Below are 22,365 nucleotides of genomic sequence, written 5' to 3'. Positions count from 1 at the left end.
AGAACCACTTTGTTATGATAGATTTGCAAATATGGTTCTTGTATGGTTAATGCCTGGAGTTCACTTACTCTTCTGAGAGATGTGATAACAACCAAAAAGGCTACTTTCCAAGTGAGGAACTGCAGCTCACATTTGTGGAGAGGTCCCATTAGTTTGGTAAGGACTATATTAAGGTTCCACACCGGAGAGGGTGGAGCTCTTGGTGGAATTATTCTTTTAAGTCCTTCCATGAAAGCTTTGATAGCAGGAACTCTAAACAAGGACAAATGTTGTCTGTTTTGTAGGTAAGCTGGTATGGTGGCTAAATGTAACCTAATAGATGTATATGCTAGGTTACATTGTTGTAGATGCAGTAGATAACAGATGATGTTCTGAATAAAAGCATCTAGGGGATTGATCTTGTTGTGCATGCAGTAAATGACAAATATTTTCCATTTTGCCGCATAGCATGCCCTTGTTGTAGGGCATCTGGCTTCTTTGATAATATTCATACAGTCTGGCGGGAGATTGAGGTAGCCAAACTCTAAGACCTCAGGAGCCAGATCACAAGGTTCAGTTGAATGGTTCTGAGTGAGAAGCTTGCTTGAGAGGCGTAGCTTTTGATGTGGTACTACTGATAGTTCTAGTAGAGTTGTGAACCATGGTTGCCTTCCCCATGTTGGAGCAACTAGGATCATTGTGAGAGAATGTTGTTTGAGTTTCCTCACCACTAACGGAATGAGTGGGAGAGGCGGAAAAGCATAAGCAAATTTGTTTGACCAATTCATCCATAGAGCATTGCCTTTGGACAGTGGGTGTGGATACCTGGATGCGAAGCTTGGGCATTAAGCATTTTGGTGTGTGGCAATGAGAGCTATCTCTGGGTGTCCCCACAGTTGAAAGATGGGAGAAGAACTTGCGGGTGAAGTTCCCATTCGTTGATCTGTTGTGCAATCTGATTGTGTACCCCTGGTAAGTGTTCTGCCAGGAGGTATATATTTTGCAGAATGGCCCATCTCCATATGCTTTGCACAAAGCGCGATAGCTGTAGGGAGTGTGTCCCCCCTTGCTTCTGTACATAATACATTGCTGTCATGTTGTCTGTGCGGATCAGGAAAGCTTTGCCTAGAAGGTGCAGTTGGAAAGATTTCAGTGCTAGGAATATTGCTAACAATTCTAGGTAGTTGATGGGGAATTGTTTTTGTTGGGGGACCCAGATACCTTGAATGGTACGGGTCTGTAAAAACGAGCTCCCCAGCCGGTGAGCAATGCGTCTGTTGTTAGTACTATCTGTGGAACTGGCTCAAGGAACGACCGCCCTTTGGAAAGGTTTTGTGTGTTCCACCATTGCAGAGAGCGGCGGGTGCGGTCGTCTACCAACACCAGATCTGTTAGGTGACCTTGAGCCTGGTTCCACTGACATGCTAGACACTCTTGCAACGGACGCATTTGTAGTCTTGCATAAGGAACGAGAAAGATGCAGGAGGCCATCATCCCTATTAATTGCATGAACACTCGTGCTGGTAGTGAGTGTTGTGGCTGAAATCTTTGAATCAGCGCTTGCTTGGCAGTTATCCTGACTGGGTTGGGATATGCTAGGGCTTTGGAAGTATTTATCGTAGCTCCTAGGTATTGTTGTATTCTGGATGGTTGGAAGTGGGATTTGCCCAGATTTACTGTGAATCCCAGACTGTGACGCAGTTGTATTGTGTTGAGCGTGTGTTGAACACAGCTGTTGTGGGATTTTGATTTTATAAGCCAGTCATCCAGATAAGGTAAGTCATAAATGTGTTGTCTTCTCAAGTGGGCTGCAACCACTGCAAGGCACTTGGTGAAAACTCTGGGTGCCGTGGTGACTCCTAATGGTAGGACTTTGAATTAGTAGTGTTGACCATCTACCACAAACCTGAGATATTTCCTGTGAGCAGGATGAAAGGGAATGTGGAAGTAGGCATTCTTTAGATCCAGGGTGGAGAGAAAGGCGCCTTGCTAGAGTAGTGGGAGCACTTGTTGTAAGGTGACCATGTGGAAGTGGTCTGATTGGATGTAAAAGTTTAGCGGTCTGAGGTCCAATATTGGCCTGAGAGAGCCGTCCTTTTTTGGAATGAGAAAGTAGAGGGAATAGACCCCTTTGCCTTGATGGGGCAAGGGAACCGGTTCTATTGCGTGTTTTGGTAATAGTGCAAGTACCTCTTGTTTGAGAAGCGTCAGGTGTACTGATGACATTGGACGCTGTTTGGGAGGAATGTTGGGAGGGGTAGAAGTGAGTTCCAGGCAATAACCATACTGGATAATTTGTCTTACCCACCTGTCTGTTGTGATGGAATCATAGACAGGGAGGAACTGTGAGAGGCGTCCCCCGACAGGAGTGGGATGGTCGGGGGGAAGCGCTGGGAAGTCAGCTTGGTGCTAGGGGAGCTACGGGTGTTATTACCCCTGCCTCTGCCCTTATTGTTGTTTCCCCTGCAACCTCCTCTGGAGTATCCTCTAGAAAAGGAGCCCTAGTTGGGACTTTTGTAGGATGAAGACGGGTGCTCTGGTGTATTTGTTTTGGAGTCTGCTCTATAGAAGGAACGCCGAAGGGAGCCTCTGGTAGAGGGTGATTGCAATGCTCCCATAGACTTGGCAGTGTCCGTGTCCTTCTTTATCATTTCTAAAGATGTGTCCACTGCAGAGCCAAAAAGGTGCTCCTGGTCAAAAGGCTGATTAGGATGGTATTTTGTACTTCTTGTTTAAAGCCAGACACCCTGAGCCAGGCATGTCTGCGCAGCAAAATACTAGTATTTACTGCACGGGATGTGGTGTCTGCTGCGTCGAGCATGCATTTTATGGAAGTATTAGTAATTAATTTGCCTTCCTCTATAAGGTCATTGGCCTTGTCCTTATATTGCTGAGGAAGGTGTTCGATGAGCTTTTCTAGTTCATCATAGTGGGCCCTATCGTACCTTGCTAGAAGGGCTTGTGTGTTTGCTATCTTCCATGAGTTGGCAGCTTGCTGAGGCGTCTAACAACTTTGATTCCTTATCAGGAGGTGGTGTGTCACTTGATCCCTGAGAGTTTGCTCGTTTGCGCGCATTGGCTACGACTAGGGAATCTAAACGGAGTTGCCCCTTGATGTAGATGGGGTCGGTAGGAGCTGCATTGTATTTTTTGTCTGATCTGGGGTTAAGAACCCTAGTTTAAACTGGGTCTTTGAACACCTCAGGAGTGTGTCTAAGAAGACCTTTAAGCATTGGCAATACATGGGTAGATTTTTGTGGTTGATCAAAGGTCTCTAAAAGAAAATTCTCTTCTACAGGGTCTGAATGTAGTTTGACTCTATGGTGTGTTGCAGCCCTATTGATTAACTGGGCAAAACCCACATTGTCGTCTGGTGGCGATGGTTTTGATGGGGTAGTATTCTGAATCATTGTTAAGATCAGGATCAGTATTGTAATCATGCCATGGGTCTGGTTCCTGTGGTGGATCATTAGGATCGTAAGTGTCAAGTGGCCCTACGTCTTCGCCTTCTTGTCCATTCCCCTGTCCCTCGTCACTATCCTCTGGTTGTGGAGAGTGTGGTGGAGAAATATGTAAATTAGGGTTGATTGGAGGCGGGAAGGTGGTGGTGAAGTGTTAGTAGCTATGTGAATCTTCTTGTGAGGAACTGGTGCATGCTGTGGATGCTCTGGTTTCCTCTTTGTAGGTAGCTTGGTCAAAATATGACCAGTCTTTGGGTGAATCAGAATGGTGGTTTGCTTTGGTATCGGGGAGAAAAAGTTCTTCGGTATTGAAGGTTTCTCCTTAAAAACTGGTCTTGTCTGTTTAGGGGCAATGTCTGGTATAGAAGCCTTTCCCGGTTCCGAGATCTTCGGTGCGGGTTGTTTCGGCTCCGGAGGTGTTTGTTTGGGAGGCTTCTCTTTTGGTGTTTTCGGCTCCAATGCCTTTGGTGTCGAAGACTTCTCTGTATGCTCCGGCGCCGAGATCTTTTCTGGTTGCTTCGGTGCCGAGGTTTTATCTGGCTGCTTCGGTGCCGAGGTCTTATCCGGTTACTTCTGTGCCAAGCCTTTATCCGCTTGTTTCGGTGTCGAGGGGTCTTTTGCCGGTTTCGGCGCCGAATGTTTCTACGGTGCCAACGGAGAAGGGCGTGGCATCTCGGGTGACTTAATCTTTGGTGCCGAAGATGGTTTTTCAGGACCGGGTGGATGGCTCGAGCTGGAAGGCTTTTCTCTATCCTTCGGAGCCGGGCCCTGAGGCGGGGCGCTCAAAGTCTTGGGTCGATGTGGACCTGAGCCTGGAGGCGACGGTGTCACCAGAGCCTTTTGTATGGGCTTGGGTGGGGCGGGGGTCTCGGTACTCACGTCCCATTGCACCGGGTGATGTCATCTTCGGTGTCAGAGTCGTCTGCTTCGTAGACCGACACCTGTTCTTCTTCTGGATCCGGAAGGCTTTCGGGAGCTGGATGGAAGATGTCCGGAATGGAACCTGTGCCTCGGGACATCTCGTGGCATCGAGCTCTTCAATCCCGGATAGTCTTCTTGGATTTGAATGAAAGGCAAGCCTCACAGTCGTCCACTCGATGTTCTGGAGAGAGGCACAGATTACAGACGGAATGGAGGTCCGAGTGTGGGAATTTAGCACCACAATGGGGACATTTTTTAAAGGGAGTCTGTTCCATCGTCGTCCGTTGCTACCAGCGCGGGTAGGCCCAACGGCCCGCGTCGAAGTTCTCCGATGTCGAAGAATTTTTAAGTTTTCTACGAGGGTGCGTCGGAGTAAACGTGATCGAGACAATACCATCGGTTAGCTGTGAATGCGCATCGAAGGGGGTTCGATAACGGCACCGACCCGGAGCGCAGCAAGTCACATCCAAACCCGATGGCAGAAGAAAACAATCTAAGGATGGAGTCGATGCCCATGCGCATTGTCGATCGATGGAGGAGTCACCAACCTCGTGACTACAAAGACTTCTTCAAAGACAAAAACAACATGCAAACATCCGAGCCCAACACCAAATGGCGATCTATGCATAAGTGTACAATCTGCAGCTCATATGCCTCGAACATGCTGTTTCCATTCATATGAATTGCAATTTAAAGACCTCTTTAATGGTGAAGTCGGATTTAATATACATTTTTAAAATATCACTTTTAAAAAGTTGGAATTTTTTGCCCATACCAAATTAGCTTTCCTGCTCTGGATCAGGTGGCTGTGAAGGGCTCTCTTGTTGTGGGTTGTGTATTGCTAACAGATATGGGAACAAAGAAGGCCTAGGTGTGGGGGAGTGGGTCTTCCTGACAAGAAGGCTGGGGAAGAGCTGGAAATGGCCTGATTATAATTCAAAGGTCTCTGCCTGCAGCAGACACAAAGGAACCTGACACCAGGCCTGCCCTTGTCTTTGTCACCCAAGACAGTTTGAAACCAAACCCAGGGGCAGGGGATGAACTGAACAGAACCAGTTTTGGGGGTTGTTCAGGGAATTACACTACGCAAAGGCTACTTCCATGTATAAAAATGGACCTTCAGAACCTCTCAGAAGAACACTCCTGGACCTGTGGAAGATTCAGAAGAAGGACCACCCTGCTGTCTGAGGATGGGCAATAGGACCTGCCTGCCTTGAACCCAGGCTGTGCAGAGTGACTCTAAGGGTCATTTGCTAACCTTTAGTTTGATCTACAGGGACACAACAAGCTACCAGAGACCTCCCTGCAACTGCCCAGCTAACTAGCACCAAATGGACCTTCCTGGATCTGCATAAACCCTTCTGCTGGCCTCTGCTAGAGTGATTTCTGATGCCAAGTGGTGCCCCACAGACCCTGGACCTTTTCCTGGCATCAGAATGAACTCATCTTGAAGAAAAGGTGAAGAGACAATAGGTCTGGGCTCCTTGTGATTGTGATTCGATCTCTTCGTGCCAAGAATTGACTGCCCATGGCGTCTACCAATGTGAAGCTCCAGTGGGACTGGATCTTTGCTCCAACAGCGACCTTCCGCAATGACCATCAAGGCTAGACCTTCAATTCATGCCAACAGCAACATCGCACAACAGACAATGTGCAGTTCCATTGATGACTGGCTCTTCATACTTCAACAGCAACTGTCTGTGATGACCAACCCGTTTGTTGCTGCAATAAAGATCTCCTCACAGTCCCCACCAATGCGAACTGAACCCTTTGTGTGGACATGAGAAGGTAACTCCTTAGTGGGACTAATCAGGTCCCTGTATACGATGCACACTACATCTTGGTTGGCCTGAACATGTAACTTTCACCCGGTGTAATGTTTTCTCCTAATTACTGTTGGAGGACTGCTTGAATGCTTTTCACATTGGCTGCAAGTTAGGCATGACAGCTTATGTGCCAAGGTACCAGAGGGTTAAGCGAAGGTTTATTTAGTGACTTTTGTGGTGCACCTTGACAAGGATTGTGTGAGAAGCTGGCTTAGAATATGGTGCTCACTTATGTAAGTGTAGCACCCTGCACTAATCCAGACAACCCTTATGGGATTTTAGTGGTCTTAGACAGCCTTAGAATGCTCTCTAAGTGGTACCTGTGGAGGGCAGCCTTCGGACTTAGTCCAGAAGGAGTGTACAGCGGCTTGTTTTACCAGAGCATAATCTTATTGGTATAGATTAAGTGAAATAAACCACATATTTATAAAAATATGTATTCATTATAAGACACTCACTAACACATACATATATCTCCTACCCGGAGATATACGAAATGCACACAATACTTTGCAAAGAAAACAGGTAAGAAGCATGTATTACACAATGGTCACTGGGGGGGGGGGGGAACCAAACCATATACTAAAATAGTGGGATGTGAACCACGACTCAAGTCAACACTATACCCAGAAGATGTAGAAGTGCTGGAGACCCAAGGAACCACCTGAGGAAAGTAACCAGGAATGCCACGGAGGCCGTATGCAGAGTGGAAACATGACCACGTGCTCAATTCAAGCCAATGGGTAAGTCGTGGTTGGTTGCATTTTTAAAGAAGAAGGACCTTTCCTAGTGGACCCTGACGAAACCCCATGACGGACAGAAGGTTGGTGAGCCACTCCACCCGTGGATACCCTAGGAACCAGGATACCTACACCAGGGAAGCCAGGTGCATAGGTGTGAAGTTGCATCGGAAACCGCAGTCAAATTCAATGGAGGACTTCAGGAAGATGTATTGTATTGTAGGTTTACGTGTGGTCTTTTCCTGATGAAGACACAGTTTGCGTCGAAACGCGTGTCGAAAAAGATTCAACTTGTCAGCCACCAAGAAATGTTTACTTTTGTAATTGTGTTTATTGATGAAAATGAGTAAGAATATGTTTTAACACGTATATGACTGTGTTTTAAAGTGTATTATGCAATGTGTTTTTTTACATGTCATTAAATGAATGTTTTTAAGTTTAGTAAGTTTTTTTTTAGTTTTACTTTGTTGCACTCCGCTTCTTGGAAATCTAAACTTGCACCAGAGGGGCACGGATATATCAATTGAATACATACTTCTTGACCATATTGCCTAGGGATATATACTCTACTTGCATAGTACCCTGCCCTAGGAATTGTATATTTATTGGACAGGGGGCCCTTATTATTTTTCAGGGACTTCAGGAAGATGCCGCTGCGAAGAAGTGGAAAGTGTCCAGTGGCATCTGAAGGTGGATTCCAGTTGAGGAGTACCTGCAAGCAGAGGGGACAGAGTCTATGCCACTCAGGAGTGACCAGGGGGCACAGACGTTGAATGCCGACAGATGTCAGGTGTTTCAGGAGGGTTGACGGTGACCTTGGAGCTGCAGCTGTGTGGGCCAGGTGACGCTGTGGAAGACCAGGAGCCGTTCACAAGCTGTCCCACGTTGGATGTCATTATTTAAGGGGCTGGTGTCCGTCGGGAGCACCGACAAGCCTTGGCAACCGCAAACAATGTGGAAAGCGAAGAAGGTGCAGTGTCGGGACCAGCAAGTTCAAGGTAACTCACCACAAGCAGGGGAGTCAGAGCAGGCCCTGAGCAATCAGGGTAGCCTACTTAAATCAAGAAGACCCTCAAATGGACCCACAGGCTGGGGGCACTGGGGTCGCAAGAAAACCTCGAGCAGCTCACCAAAGATGCAGGCCCACTGTGCAAGGAATGCAATGAGGACAAAGATCTTGGCCACTGGAAATGCTTGAGGTGGAGGCTACTTGGAGACCTAAGATCTCTGAGGAAGAGAGTGAACAAGCCTTTACAATGGTGCCCAGGGGTTCGGTTCCTGCGGCTCTGACGAGGGATACTGGCCTCAAATTCAGTGAGAGGACAGAGCAGGCCTCAAGGGATGTGAAGAACCACCACCTGTGTTGCTGAGCCTTTCAGAGTCTGTGGGAGCCCAGGATCAGCAGACCGGTCAGCTTCATTGTGGTGCCTGCAGATGCAGGGAAGTGACTCCTTCACTTCCTGGGAGATTCCTTCAGGTATCTTGGATGCCCGCAGGTCTTGGAAGGTTCCTGTATGGAGCACAGGCACAGACGTTGCAGCAGATGAACAGGGCAACGAGACCAGGAGGAGCAGGAGTCTTCCCAGTTGCAGCCTCGATAGCCAGAGTGAAGTCCAGAGTGCCCAGACGGTCGAAGAAGTGGTGTCTTGCTATGAATCTTGTCCCGTGACGAATCTAAGGACTCACTCACAGTTAATCCCTCAAGTACCCTAATAAAAGGGTTGGGATGATTCAGGGTTCCCTCCCAGGGGAGGGGTTTGGACAGTGAGGAGGATACTCCCATGTCCTTTCTCCAGTTTCGTGCCAGAGCGGGGGCCAACGGCTCCCTGAGCTGGTTTGAACTGGACTATGCAAGGAGGGCACCAAATGCGCCCCTCAAGCAGACTGAGTGGTGCTGGCAAGCGCTCCCACCCTGCCCTATTACAATAAACCCTGTCTGGGAGGTGGTCAGCAACAGGAGGGAAAAATAGTGTCTCTGGCCGGCAGTAGCCATGTTGTGCTGTCCGGGTTTGGAAGACTGGTACCAGGAGCTCTGAGGTCTGCCGGAGCTTTACAGTGCTGATTCCAACATGTTTGATACCAAACACGAGAAGGTTCATTACAGCCAGTTTAGAGTAGGTAATCGCGTAATGATGCATGACTACTCTATATATCATGATGGCATATGCACTTACAACCCAGGAGAATGGACTCCGAAGGTTGTAGGGATGTTCTGCTCATGCAGATCAATCAATCAATCATATCACTTGTAAAGTGCACTACTTACCTGTGAGGGTCTCAAGGCGCTGGGGGTGGGGGAGTGCTGCTACTGCTCGAAGAGCCAGGTCTTGAGGAGTCTTCTGAAGGTCAGTAGGTCTTGGGTCTGCCATAGGTGTGTGGGGAGGGTGTTCCAGGTCTTGGCGGAAAGGTGGGAGAAAGATCTGCCGCCGGCAGTCATTCTTTTGATGCGGGGGACTGCAGCGAGGGCGAGACCGGTGGAGCAGAGCTGGCGGGTGGGGGTGTAGAAGCTGAGTCATCTGTTGAGGTATGCTGGTCCGATGTTGTGGAGTGCTTTGTGTGCGTGGGTGAGGAGCTTGAAGGTTATCCTCTTGTTGACGGGGAGCCAGTGCAGGTTTCTCAGGTGGGGTGTGATGTGGCTGCGGCGGGGGATGTCGAGGATCAGATGTGCAGAGGAGTTCTGGATGCATTGCAGCCGTCTCAGGAGTTTAGCTGAAGTTCCTGCGTAGAGGGCGTTTCCATAGTCCAACCTGCTGCTGACGAGGGCCTGGGTGACTGTTCTTCTCATTTCGGTGGGGATCCACTTGTAGATCCTGCGGAGCATGCGGAGGGTGTTGAAGCAGGAGGAGGAGACGGCGTTGACCTGCTTAGTCATGGAGAGGGTGGAGTCGAGGATGACCCCTAGGTTGCGTGCGTGGTAAGTGGGTGTTGGAGCTGTTCCCAGTGTGGTCGGCACCAGGAGTCGTCCCAGGCCGAAGGGGTGGAACCGAGGATGAGGACCTCCATCTTGTCTGAGTCCAGCTTCAGTCAGCTGTTCCTCATCCATTCGGCGAGATCCTTCATTCCTTCGTGGAGGTTGGTTTTGGCGGTGTGAGGGTCTTTGATGAGAGAGAGGATCAGCTGGGTGTCATCGGCATAGGAGATGATGTTGAGGTCGTGCTGTCGGGCGACGTGGGCGAGAGGCGCCATGTAGATGTTGAACAGCGTTGGGCTGAGGGATGAGCCCTGGGGTACGCTGCAGATGATCTCTGTGGCATTGGAGTGGAAAGGGGGAGGTGGACGCTCTGTGTTCTGTCGGAGAGGAAGGATGTGGTCCAGTCCAGGGCCTTCTCTTGGATCCCGGCGTCGTGTAGGCGTGTTCGTAGTGTGCGGTGGCAGACCGTGTCGAAGGCGGCTGACAGGTCCAGGAGGATGAGGGCCGCTGTTTCTCCGTTGTCTAGCAGGGTCCTGATGTCATCGGTGGCGGCGATGAAGGCGGTTTCAGTGCTGTGGTTGCTGCAGAACCCGGACTGGGTCGGGTCCTTGATGCTGTTCTCCTCGAGGTAGCGGGTCAGTTGTTTGCTGACGGTCTTCTCGATGACCTTCGCCGGGAACAGGAGCAGGGAGATGGGCCGGAGGTTCTTGAGGTCCTTGGGGTCCGCCTTGGGTTTCTTGAGTAGGGCGTTGATCTCGGCGTACTTCCAGCTTTCCGGGAAGGTTGCTGTCTCGAAGGAGATGTTGATTACTTTCCGGAGATGGGGTGCGATGGCTGTGCTGGCTTTGTTGAAGATGTGGTGTGGGCATAGGTCTAATGGTGATCTGGAGTGGATGGTGTTCATAATCTTGCTGGTGTCCTGGTCGTTGATGTTGGTCCAGGAGAGCAGGCGGTTGGTGCAGGTGGTGATCGTGGGGGCGGAGGTCTCAGTGGTTGTCGAGGCGGTCATGGCGTTGAAGCTGTCGTGGATGTCGCCGATCTTATGGTGGAAGAAGGTGGCCAGTCGTACAGGTCTTGCGAAGGTGGGATGTCGTTGGAGTTGGGGTTGGAGAGTTCTTTCACGATGTTGAAGAGCTCTTTGCTGTTGTGTGCATTGTTATCTAGGTTGTCTTTGAGTGAGGCCCTTTTGGTGGATCTGATGAGGTAATGGTGTATGCGGGTGGCGTTCTTGTGGGCTGCGTAGCTGTCCAGTGTTCATTCGCGGATCCAGTTCTTCTCCAGTTTTCGGCATGTTCATTTGGAGGCCTGGAGGTCTTCGGTGAACCAGGTGGCTTTCTTGCTGGTGTGGCTGTTGGAGGTTTTCTTGAGCGGGGCGAGGGTGTTAGCGCAGTTGTCGATCCACTGTCCGAAGTTGTGGGCGGCAGTGTCGGGGTTGGTGGGGTCAGCGGGTGGGCTCTGGGCGAAGGTGGTGGTTAGCTTGTTTTCGGTGACTTTGCTCCAGCAGCGGCGAGGCATCTGTTGGATGCGGTGGTGCGTGGTGGGCTTCCTGAAGGCGAAGTGGATGCAATGATGGTCGGTCCAGTGGAGTTCGGTGGTGTGGTTGAAGGAGACGTGGGAGCTTGCTGAGAAGATGGGGTCAAGCCTGTGGCCGGTGGCGTGGGTGGGTGTTGTCATGAGCTGTCTGAGTCCGAGGTTGGCGAGGTTGTCGATCAGGGTGGTGGAGTTGGTGTCGTTGTTGTTCTCGAGGTGGATGTTCAGGTCCCCGAGGAGGATGTAGTCCGTGGGTCCGGGGGGTCTATGGACGAGGGTTCCTCTGAGGGTGGTTTTGGGGTCGTTGTGGATCTGAAAGTGCAGGTGTTCGGCGGTGCTGAGGGTGTCGTCGGTGTTGGTTGAGACTCTGAGGGTGTTCTTGTGGATGATGGCGATTCTTCCTCCTACTCCGTTGGTGCGATCCCTGCAGGTGATCTTGTAGCCTTCTGGGATGGCTATGGCGATGTTGGGTGCTGAGGCGGGGGTACCCTCACACTTAGAACCGAGCACCCTGCCTTCGGGATTGAAAGGCCTGCCTAAGGGGTGACTTATAGGTTTTGAGTACCTCAGATATAGGGAAACCTATATCTGTCGTAAGTGGTGCTAGCACCAGCTTACACAGGCTGCAATGGCAGGCCCATAGTCACAATTTGAGTGGTCTCTCATTGGTAGCATAATACATGCTGCAGCCCATGGGTGTACCTATGCCCTGGGTACCTAAGTACCATATACTAGGGTCTTATAAGGGTACACCAGTAGCCAATCTGGGATGTGCCTAAGTACTCACAATATTCAATTTAAGAGAGAAAGCACAGAGACTGGTGTCCTGATTATCAGGATCCGAGTCAGACTAGTCAGAAACAGCATAGCACCAGGCAAAAAGTGGGGTAACCATGCAGAAGGTTCCTACCTTCCTACACAATGTGGTTGTTACTTGAGTGGGTCTCTCATCCCTCTCAACTAGGAACCCAATTTCTTACACTCAGCAAGACTGCAATAGTGTGAAATGAGTATCAGTCTATCCAGCATATTTTATGCTATTTTGTACTATTTATAACAACATAAACTATGTCACATAATAAAAAGGAGATGTGCCCATGACCTATTAGATATAATACAGCAATTTCAAGCTCCTTTAGGCCAGCCTTGGGGTATGGACGTTATGTAGTATATGGCATATAACTGGAATATGAATGGGATAGGCTCAAGAAAGTCAACATGAAAGTCACACCTAGCAGTTGGATAGGTTTTGGAATGTTGTTCATTTTGTTTTCTAGTAAACACAAGCATGTTTACTTCCTACAGAAAAACTGTGCCACGCTTCTGCTAAATATATACTGCTCTAGGAAAAAGGATGTATCAAGCTCTAAAAGCCACGATAAGTATGGCCATTATTATGGAATCGTGTGGTATCAGAATATAGTTGTGAGAATATCGCCTGACATAAATATTGTGTCTTAAATATAATCTACAAATCGTCACATTGAAGTTCATAGAATATCTACACACACTGGGACAATATTTAAGTAAATGATATTTAGGACAGTATATTAATCTTTACAATATACTGACATACAACAAGGGGACATGGGATGCACATGTACAAATGACTATTTTACATGAAAGATTGTCTTTCATGTGCAGTTTTTTTTAATGTGTACAGAGTATTTTGATTATGCATGTTTACAAAATGTATTAGTGCTAGGGCTTATGTGAAACTGACCTAATGTTATGTTTTCAACACATTACACTACAGAGCTACTGCCAATACATTTTAGGCATGATGATGCATTTTGTACTTTATGTGTTTACACATTTGTGTTCATACACAATTTAAATGCATTCCACAAATGATGAAAATACATAGCACCAATAAACACATTTGTGCATGCGTTTCTGGTGGAAATGGTATTACTAAGACATACACAAAGGTCATTTGCAAATGTATATCCTTCTATAGTATGGCCCAAAAGCCTCAGAAATTTAGTTATGGCTACAACAACTGGGAACTTTTCCAACCTGATTTAAACCGGGCACGAGATACATACATAAATCTTACTGCACATTCCTTCCCACACAAAGACCTTGGGTAACACTTACCAAATGTATGTAAACACATTAAGGTTCCTAAAAATAATCCGATCAGGTAATACATTTATAAGGAAACAGACGTTCAGAACTAAGTGACAATTTCCAATTCTGGGTGATTTCCTAGCACACATTCCGAGGAGGCACAACAGGCAAAGCACCTTGAATTACACTAGTTAGAAAGAAGTAAGCCAAGATTTTCTATTGAAGATTAATGTGGTGATTAGCACAACCTCTGTATAATCGAAGGAAAGGAGCCAGTGGTAAATATAGAGCTACGGCAGAGAGTAACGCCGGCAAGATGATAAAACATAAACAAAGTGAACGGGGCAACTGCACTTGCTCAGCATGTGAAGCGCAGTCTAAACAAGCATTGGCATAGCCAATAGGTCTCGCCTTTGGGACTTTATAAGTGTTTAGGCATGCAACAGTTGCATAACTAAATACTTATAAGGTCCCAAAAGTGAAACCTATTGGCTATGCAAAGCGAAAGTGAAAGTGATCACGATCAAACATCAAAGCGCACATGCACTGTGGCTCTAGGCTGGCCTGGTAGCACTTTTTGGAGCCCTCTCAATAAGTCTCGCCAGACCAGCGCATGCGCTTGGTCAGGCGAGACCTAAAAAGCACATGGTGATTACTAAGATACATTAATGATAAAGAAACACTCTTTTAGCTACATTAATTGTCGTTCATGACAAAGTATTGTGGAAACCAATAAACAATATAACAACGCATTTGACTGATAACCAGTCCTGAGGAAGACAATAGAAACAGAATAAAACGAGTCCACCAACAACTAAAATATGTTGCAGTAGGGTTCTGATTCTCCTAATTTCTAAAGGAATTAATTAGATCACAGAGTTAAAAAAAAAAAAAAAGCCAAAAACGAATAGGCACACTCTCTGTAGAGTGAAAATTATAACACAAAAACAGCAACTAAAAACCAATATGCTTAAAGATAATGCTACCGGGTATAATGTACAGATTTAGGTGTTAAGCTGTTTAGTGTGAAGAAAAGGTTCTCACATTCCTATATATCAAAGACACAAAGAAATAAACATAATATGCATGGTTCAGCACCTGTCCTACAGTAAAAGAAGCATGGTTAATTGGGGGAATTATAGTTGTAAACATCTATATAAGATGTCACCACTGACTATGCCATGCTCCTTTAAAAACGTTATTAACACTGTTAAACGAATTGTTAAGGGTGATCAATATAACCTACATATACACAGTGCCTAGACAGTAGGCACTTACAACAGCCATCTTTGAAAACATTTTTTAAAACAGAAGCAAAAATATTTCAGTCTGGCCATCGTTCATGTGTATGCATATGCAGCAGTTATCTTTCAAAGATTTTTCTTAATACACATTTTTAAAAAAAATCTAAAAATGCCAATGTGTATAGATGCTCATGCAGGGTGGCTATTTATGAATATTTTTTGAAAAACAAAACCATTCCATGAAGGCTGCCGTGAATGTCGTCTTGGAAAGGTTTAAAATCATTTAGTTAGGACCATCTGCTGCCACACTGGCAAGAGGGGTTTAGAAAGCAAGGGGCTTAAAGCAGGGGGAATCTAGCAGGGAGGGAAAAGAACAAAGGGTCATATTGTCAAGACAGACGATAAAATTATCGCCGCTTTAGCGGCACAAAACTGCCGCTAAAACGGCGATAATGGGCTTGATAATATGCTCCATGGAATTCCAATTGAAGCCCATGTTAGATGTGAAGGACATCTAACCTGAGCTTCAATTGGAATTCCATAGAGCATATTATCAAGCCCATTATCGCCGTTTTAGCGGCAGTTTTCTGCCACGAAAGCGGCGATAATTTTATCGATAGCCCCTCATGCCCGGCAATGCAAGGTTATGACATTCGCTGTGGAAGGACACAGCACATCCATTCAAAATATAGTGAGACCGAAATGTTGCTTGGCTGGAAGGATAGGGAGGAACAACAAAGAATCAGGCGCGAGTAGTGGACACAAAGCGCACTCTATATTCACTTTAATATATCTGTTTGCCAAAAAGAGTGGAATCTGTCTGTCTCAAGACCTAAAAAAGCCTTTTTATGACAGCAAATGACTCTTCATCACATATGTCCTAACTGTTGCCCATATATGGAAATCTTGATATGATAAATTTAAGAAAACATGCAGCAAAATTAAAGTCCCAATCTTTGCATCACAAAATATTGCGTGAGGCTGCAATGGCTAGTCGAAATGTGCATCTTTTTAAGACAGTCTGGAAGATTGCTGAGTGAAGTGAACATGTGCAGCTGACAAATGCAGTGTCATGAACTCTAATCCCTTTAAGGTAGACTCAGCTTTTTGTCATTCCAAATCTCAGCAAAATTACTATGATAGTCTAGGTAATGGTAACACCTGTTATGTGCAGTGCTAAAAGTAACTGACGTGCAACATGAACAGCTACATAAAAATTAAGTAATTCATTGTATGCCTGTACTTGCATTGTTGAAATAGATATCTGCTGCACGTATGAAGGCATATGTTTACTTTTTATATGGTACATGTGTTTCCTTAGACGTCTGTTTTACTCTGGAATCATTTTAGATTACAAATGTCTCACAGAATAATGTGTGCGGTTTCTGAAATTTGCTATTGTTAACCATATTATTTTATTTTTAGATGATTTTTAACAGGGTGAACTGCCATGGCTGTGGTAAAGTGCGGCTTACTCATTTTATAAACCTTCTAAAATTTGACATAACATAAATGCTAATGAAGAAACAATCTTTCTGAAATAATAAACCAATACGCTTTCAGGGTCCCACACAGTCGGGCTAGAATCCAAAATTAGCCCTGGCAACAATGTTCAAAACTGACTCCATGGCAGTTGGCTGCAACTAGAATGGGGGGCTTGGGGCATAATTGGGTGATGACATCCCATTCTGCACAGCCCCTAAGCATCAGCTTTCTGGGGAAATGCCAGAGTGCTAAAATGGCCAGTTCGGCCTTTTCCCTACATGAAACTGAGCTCCCTGTAAAAGGTTTGCTTTTCCTGTTTTCATATGAATGCAAACAGTGGCACCATTACCCCATATCCACTTTTATTAATTTATAAACCCTTGAAGGATGAAAGGCTTTAGTAGACCCAGCACGATTCAAACCTTTGAGTACAGATTGCAAACACTCCGCAGCATGAGACATTTAACTGAGAGTGCTAATTTACTCCGTTTTAGACATGGCTAAAGCAGACACGGCTTTGTGGCCTGATTTCCATGCCAGCCTCTCTATGGAAACTATTATGTTTCGACTGAAGTGTTTTGGGTAACTGCAAATTATCGGGCCGATTCATAAAGGTAAACTGAGACGATAGTCTAAGTATACGACTTTCAGTATTCACAAAGGGCATTTACGAATAGTACAGTTAGACTTTTGTCTCAGTTAAACTTAAGTTTTGGTCTTTAGTTTAACTGAGATCAAAAAGTTGAAATTAAGACTAAAACGTAAGTTTAACTGAGAAACAAAGGCTAACTTTACTACTCGTAAATGCTAAATGCTCTTTGTGAATACTGTAAGTAGTAACGTTAGAGTTTTGTCTCAGTTTACCTTTGTGAGTCGGGCCCACAGTTTATAGTGCCTTTGGGTGTGTACATTTTGCAAACCTTTTCAATCATTTTAAAATCAGGACTTCTATTCATTGTTTAGGAAAACAAAGACCAACACCGATTCAGTCAACGTGCAGGAAAACAGCACATTCACTTTCATGAACAACTAGCACTCTGTTTGCAGGGAGAAAACTATGGCAGGACATTACCATAAGAAAAGCAGAAAACTCTGAGGTAGATCAATTATCAGGCACTAGGCAAGACTTTACTCTCATAATAAAACAGTTTCACATCTCTAATTAACATGGGCACCGTACGAGTTATATTGTAGCCGCTTACTGTTAATTTTAAGAACGTAGTCATGCAGCCTCTCCAGACAGGGATCCGTTCAGACTGCCTGGCTGGATTTCCTGTTTGGCAGACCAACCATAACTCGCACAGTATTGTGATAATAATAGATAATAACATCTTGAGCACTGCATATAATCTAAGCAGGGCTTTGGAATATGCAAGGCCCTGCAGGGGGCTTCAAAAAGGGCACAGCAGTGTCAGCAGCATAGCACCATCAGAAGGAGATGTCACAGTACCTTGGAAAGCTGTTCCTTGATCCTAGACATAGTAGTTAGCATTTCATTGATTTCCTCCTGGGGGGTTTCCTTTGTGAGAAGCTGTGCGGTCCTTGTTACTGCCTTGTACTGAGCTTCCATCACGGGGATTTTCTGTTTAATATCCTGCAGCAGACATTTCAATTTGCGTCAATGTTATGAGTGACAGACGTTTCAGCAGCGAGACCCACACACAATACAAACCACAAAGGAAAGAAGATATGAAAGAGCGGAGGCGTTTATGAACCTGAACAGATTAACTGCGGGTATTATACGAAAGAGAGCACTCTGAAAGTGTCAGATGCACTATCAAGCAAAACCTCTAGTAAGGCTGTTAGACAACCATGGTGCTTGGACACAAAAGGGGGCAGAATGCTCTGCTGAACATACCAAATCAGCGACATGCCTGGTAAAACTATGACATTTCAACTCTTATCAGCTTTGGTCCATACACACCACTAAAAGTGGCATAAATCCAGCCCATAAATCCCCAGTCTCAGTGATTCAAAACAAGGCGTTCAGCTTGACATTGCTAGGGAGAACCCTATTCTAATATTTATATGCATATCCTGCAAAATTCCTTGCACAGCCTTAACAAAAAGTATGCTACCAACCTCTGTGCAGGCAGCTCATTTCTGACAGTATAGCAGTAATGATCTGGCAAGTGCTTAGTTTGTAAAAGAATAAGTGGAGGGTCCAAAATGTTGCTCATAAGCTGGTGGCCATTTCTATCGAAGGACGGGGTACCAAGGCTGTAAAGTCTTGATTACACCTCATGCCTCTTTAAACCACCACCAGGCACTCCCGGCCTCTTTATCTCAATCCTTTAGATTCTGTTTCATCTGTGATACCTCACGTACTAAGGTTATTCCCTTCCTCCTTCTTTCCCCCTTTTGTATTTTTCTCTCTCTAGCTCTGTATCAAAGTCTGTTGAGGAAATAATAAATGGTGGTCTGGTGGGGCCACCCTACAACCACTGACTCAAATTTAGGCCTGGATGTGACAATCATAATTGCTCAATGCAACTTTCTATAATAGAAGCTATTCAGATACCATAAATAATAAAACTACTCATATCTACCCCATGAAGATAAATGGTAAGTGGATAAAGCACCTTTGCTAGCCAATCGCAGCATGCTTGCAACAAATACACATGCAATGCCACTTCTTCAAGCCATTAAAGTTACCTATTTTTGGAAAAAGGTCATGTAAAAGAAAAGGCAGAGATCTATTGTTGTGCAATGTTTCAATGCTGAATATCACACATATTTAGAATTAAACGAGAGCTTCTTCGAGATTAAGGTCAAAACACAACACCGTAAATTTGTCTAAAAGATCTTGCCTCCAAATCCTGGATGAACATCTTGACATTTAGAAACGACACATCAAGAGGAGTGGAAAGTTTCTCGTCTCCTTGTTTAGCAAACAGTGACAATGACGCAACACCATCGATATACTCCTTTTTCACCCGGTCACAATCGTCCGCTCGAGCATACTGAAAACAGAGGCAAGGACAAATATTGTAAAATGGAATTAAGTTTTAAGAGTAAATCACATCAAATGTTAGCAAGAACATACTATGAACATGGAATGTCAAACTGATCTATATGATATACAAGCTTGCAAAAGGGTGAAGAGTTTCTCATTTCTGGTGCCTCCCTACCTCTCCGCAAACATCTTTAATGTTTCCGCGCATATCCTGGAGTTGTCTTGCCAGGTGTTTACGTAGGTAGTAGTCTTGTGAGGTGTTAGGGGCAAATGCATTTAATAGGGTAAGAAGGGCTCTCCCTCTGGGCAGCACTAATTTGAGATAGCGACGTGGGGACCCCTAGTTATAGACGAGAGTGTCTGGCTGAGGTATGCTTTACACAGGATGGCAAAGCCGGTCGTTTTAGTAGGGTTACATGCACAGTATTGGTAGGGGTTTGTGGGTGGCACATGTGCCCTAGATCCTTCTTGAGGAGGTGAGTTTCTTCTAAGCAGATGGTAGAGTCCTGCTGAAGAAGATAGCACCAAATCTGGCTTTGCTTATTGTGTGAGTTGAGGCACCTAACATTGAGGGAGAGGTGTTTGAGTGATGTGAATGCATGTCTGGTAGTGCACCGTGCATGTTATAGGAGGTGTGGACCTCGGTTGTGTGGATGGCGAGTAGTGCTGTTGCACGAGGAGGGCAAGAGGAGTATTATTTAAAACATATAATACAATTAGGCCAACAGGGCCAGTACAATGATCCATGGCCCTCAGAAACGTGGGTGTGGTCGTTATTCCTCACTAGAGGTGTGCCACTCAAAGGTCTGGCAAGGAGGAATGGTATGGTCTTACTGGATGGGCAACCGGTCGTCGGGCCGTTATCCGGGGGAGAGGAGAGGTAGAGGGCAGAGGATCAGGTCTCTGCAGCAGTGCCCAGCCTTCCTCCCTCGGGTCTCCTGATCAACACTTCTGGAGGGATGTGTGTATGAATACTGGTCAGTCAGTCGGGGACGGGTCGTCATTCTGTGAGGTGAATGCCGTTGGTTGGGGTTCCTGTTTATAAGTTGTGAGATGATGTCTGTCTTGGCTACAGCAGTAGTGTTATCACTCAGTTGCCCGGTTCTCTCATTCTTGCTGACTATTTGCCATTCTGAATGGAGATTCAGCCACTTCTGGTGTTGCTCCTCCAGGTTCTGCTCAGCTCCATTATCCTGGGGAAGGTCCAGCAGGGCTCTCACTTCTGGGACAGAGCGCAACATTTTTCTGACCATTGGAACATTATGCTGAAGGCGTGTTCCAACTGATATTTGATGCAGCGTTCATTAAGAAAAAACTGTGAGTGTGGATATTGAGAGGTCTTGAAAGATGTGAACGGGGTACCCCTGAAGGCCAGATCTTACTTCCGCCTCGCAAGGCGCATGATTTCTTCCTTGTCCTCAAAGTAGTGCACATGCATGAAAGTATCAGGAGCCGTGCCCGTTTTGGTCACGCTAGCAAGAAATCTGTGCTACCCCGGTCCAGTTGAGTTCCCAGTAGGTCTAGGGTGCCACTTATCGCCTGGAGCAAATCTTTGGTGAAGCTCATGATGTCCATTCCCTATGCACCTTTAGGGATCTGGATCCCCGGATACATATGTTGCTTCATCTGCTGCAATTTTAAAGGTCCTCCTGTTATATTTGCAGGTCTATATGTTGTTCTTCGAATAACTGCACCTTCTGCTGTAGCAGTTTTTGATACTCAGTTGTAGAGTCCATCAGGCGTTACAAGTCATCCACTCATTGGCCCACTTCACTCACTTCCTTCCTCAGTTCCTGTAGAAAGGACTAAAAGTCCATTGTAGCAGACCAATTTTCAAGTCCAAGTGTATTTCATTAGGAAACGGTCCACGTATTCTTTAGTGACTCAGATGGCAGCAGATACCTAGTGAAGGTGGGTCATCTTTTTTGTGTGATCCTTCTGCCATGCACATTCAGTATCTGCCACAAAGGTTTCCTTACGGTGCTAACCATTGACCATTGTGTCAGAGTCTGGTTGGAGAGCCAGTGTCAGGCTGGAGGGTGCAACCGTTGCAGAGTTATATGATAGAGATCGGCCACCCCAGCGGTGATGATGTTGTCCTTGTTCAGTCTGGCAGTAATGTTCGGAAGAGTGCAGTTCCACCAGGATGGATCCTGGAGGACAAGTGTGTTATCAGTCTGTATGGCCGACATATTGTAGATGTAGTGTGGCAGTGGAAGCTGTGGCTTGGGCTCGTTGCTTCAAGGCATGTACCGTCCAGGCCCTCGAGTCAGGAATGCTGCCGCAGGAAGGGTGCAAGGGAGTCTGCCACATGGGCTGCCCCACCTGGTGGCTTCAAGGTCCCCTGTTGGGCCCAACAGCACTCACTTGATAGTCTCTGTGGGCAGGGTGCAAGCACCAGGGCAACCAGGGGAAGCCAAGAGGTAAGTGCCAACCTTGAGGCATAAGAAATGATCTGTAAAGTCCTTATGACTTGCTATCATGCTTACCCTCCGGTTTAATTTCATTTCTGATGCTTGGGCCCCAGGAGTGGATCATGGTCTCAGGTGTCTCTTTATATAATCCTCCCCACTATGGTGCATCTCCTCTTGTAGCTACATGGTCCAATGCCAGGAAAGTAGTGATAGACCTCCGGCCCCTCCAGGTGCAGGCCCACTGTCCAAGGAGGCCCCAATGTAGAGGTCGGCCCTGGTGAACGATCTCAGAAAAGCTGGGATTTTAGGAGGTTCTCTCCAATCTCTTTGATGTGGGGCGTACAGAGTGCTTCCATAGCAGGCCTTAGATGCAGGCACAGTGGAGGTTAGTGCAGAGTTCTCTGGGTGAGTTGCTCCAGTCAGCTTGGTTTCCATTATAGTCACCAGTGCACTTTGCTACCTACACCTGCAGGGCAATCTCCTCACATCTGAGGAGCCCAAGATGACGGCCGGGTGCATTTCCCCCACAGTGGAGAGACCAATGGAGAAAGTTATATCCTGGAGCACTGCATTCCCCTCCAGGAGTTGTCCACCACCACAGCAGCGGGTCCCGCAGGGGATATAAAGTCAGTTAGGAGGATTTAGGCTTCCAAGAAAGGGGAGCATTCATGTGGCTGTAGGCAGAGGAGGAGTGGAGCTCTAGAGGGTTGTGTCCGACTCCATGTTCTGCTTGAGCATAAACTTTTCCATTCTATTTGATGTTTATGGCATTGTATTGCCTCATTCAAAGTGGACTATACCCATTCTGACAATGTAAATGCTGAT

General features: G+C 46.4%; 1 protein-coding gene across 1 annotated transcript in view; it reads right to left on the bottom strand.

Moving 5' to 3' along the window:
• SYNE1 (spectrin repeat containing nuclear envelope protein 1) overlaps window positions 1-22,365 on the bottom strand; it is a 1,959,630-nt gene that overhangs the window by 1,326,150 nt on the left and 611,115 nt on the right. Inside the window, exons 18-19 of the mRNA XM_085611789.1 lie at window positions 18,981-19,133; window positions 17,621-17,764 (exon numbers count right to left, since the gene is read on the bottom strand). Of these exons, the coding sequence (XP_085467915.1) occupies window positions 17,621-17,764; window positions 18,981-19,133 (297 nt within the window). The remainder of the gene's footprint in view (window positions 1-17,620; window positions 17,765-18,980; window positions 19,134-22,365) is intronic.

This window comes from Triturus cristatus, chromosome 6 (genome assembly GCF_964204655.1).
Source record: "Triturus cristatus chromosome 6, aTriCri1.1, whole genome shotgun sequence".
NCBI classification, from domain to species: domain Eukaryota; kingdom Metazoa; phylum Chordata; class Amphibia; order Caudata; family Salamandridae; genus Triturus; species Triturus cristatus.
Note: the sequence above shows the minus strand (reverse complement) of the source record. Positions and strands in the feature narration are given on the sequence as shown.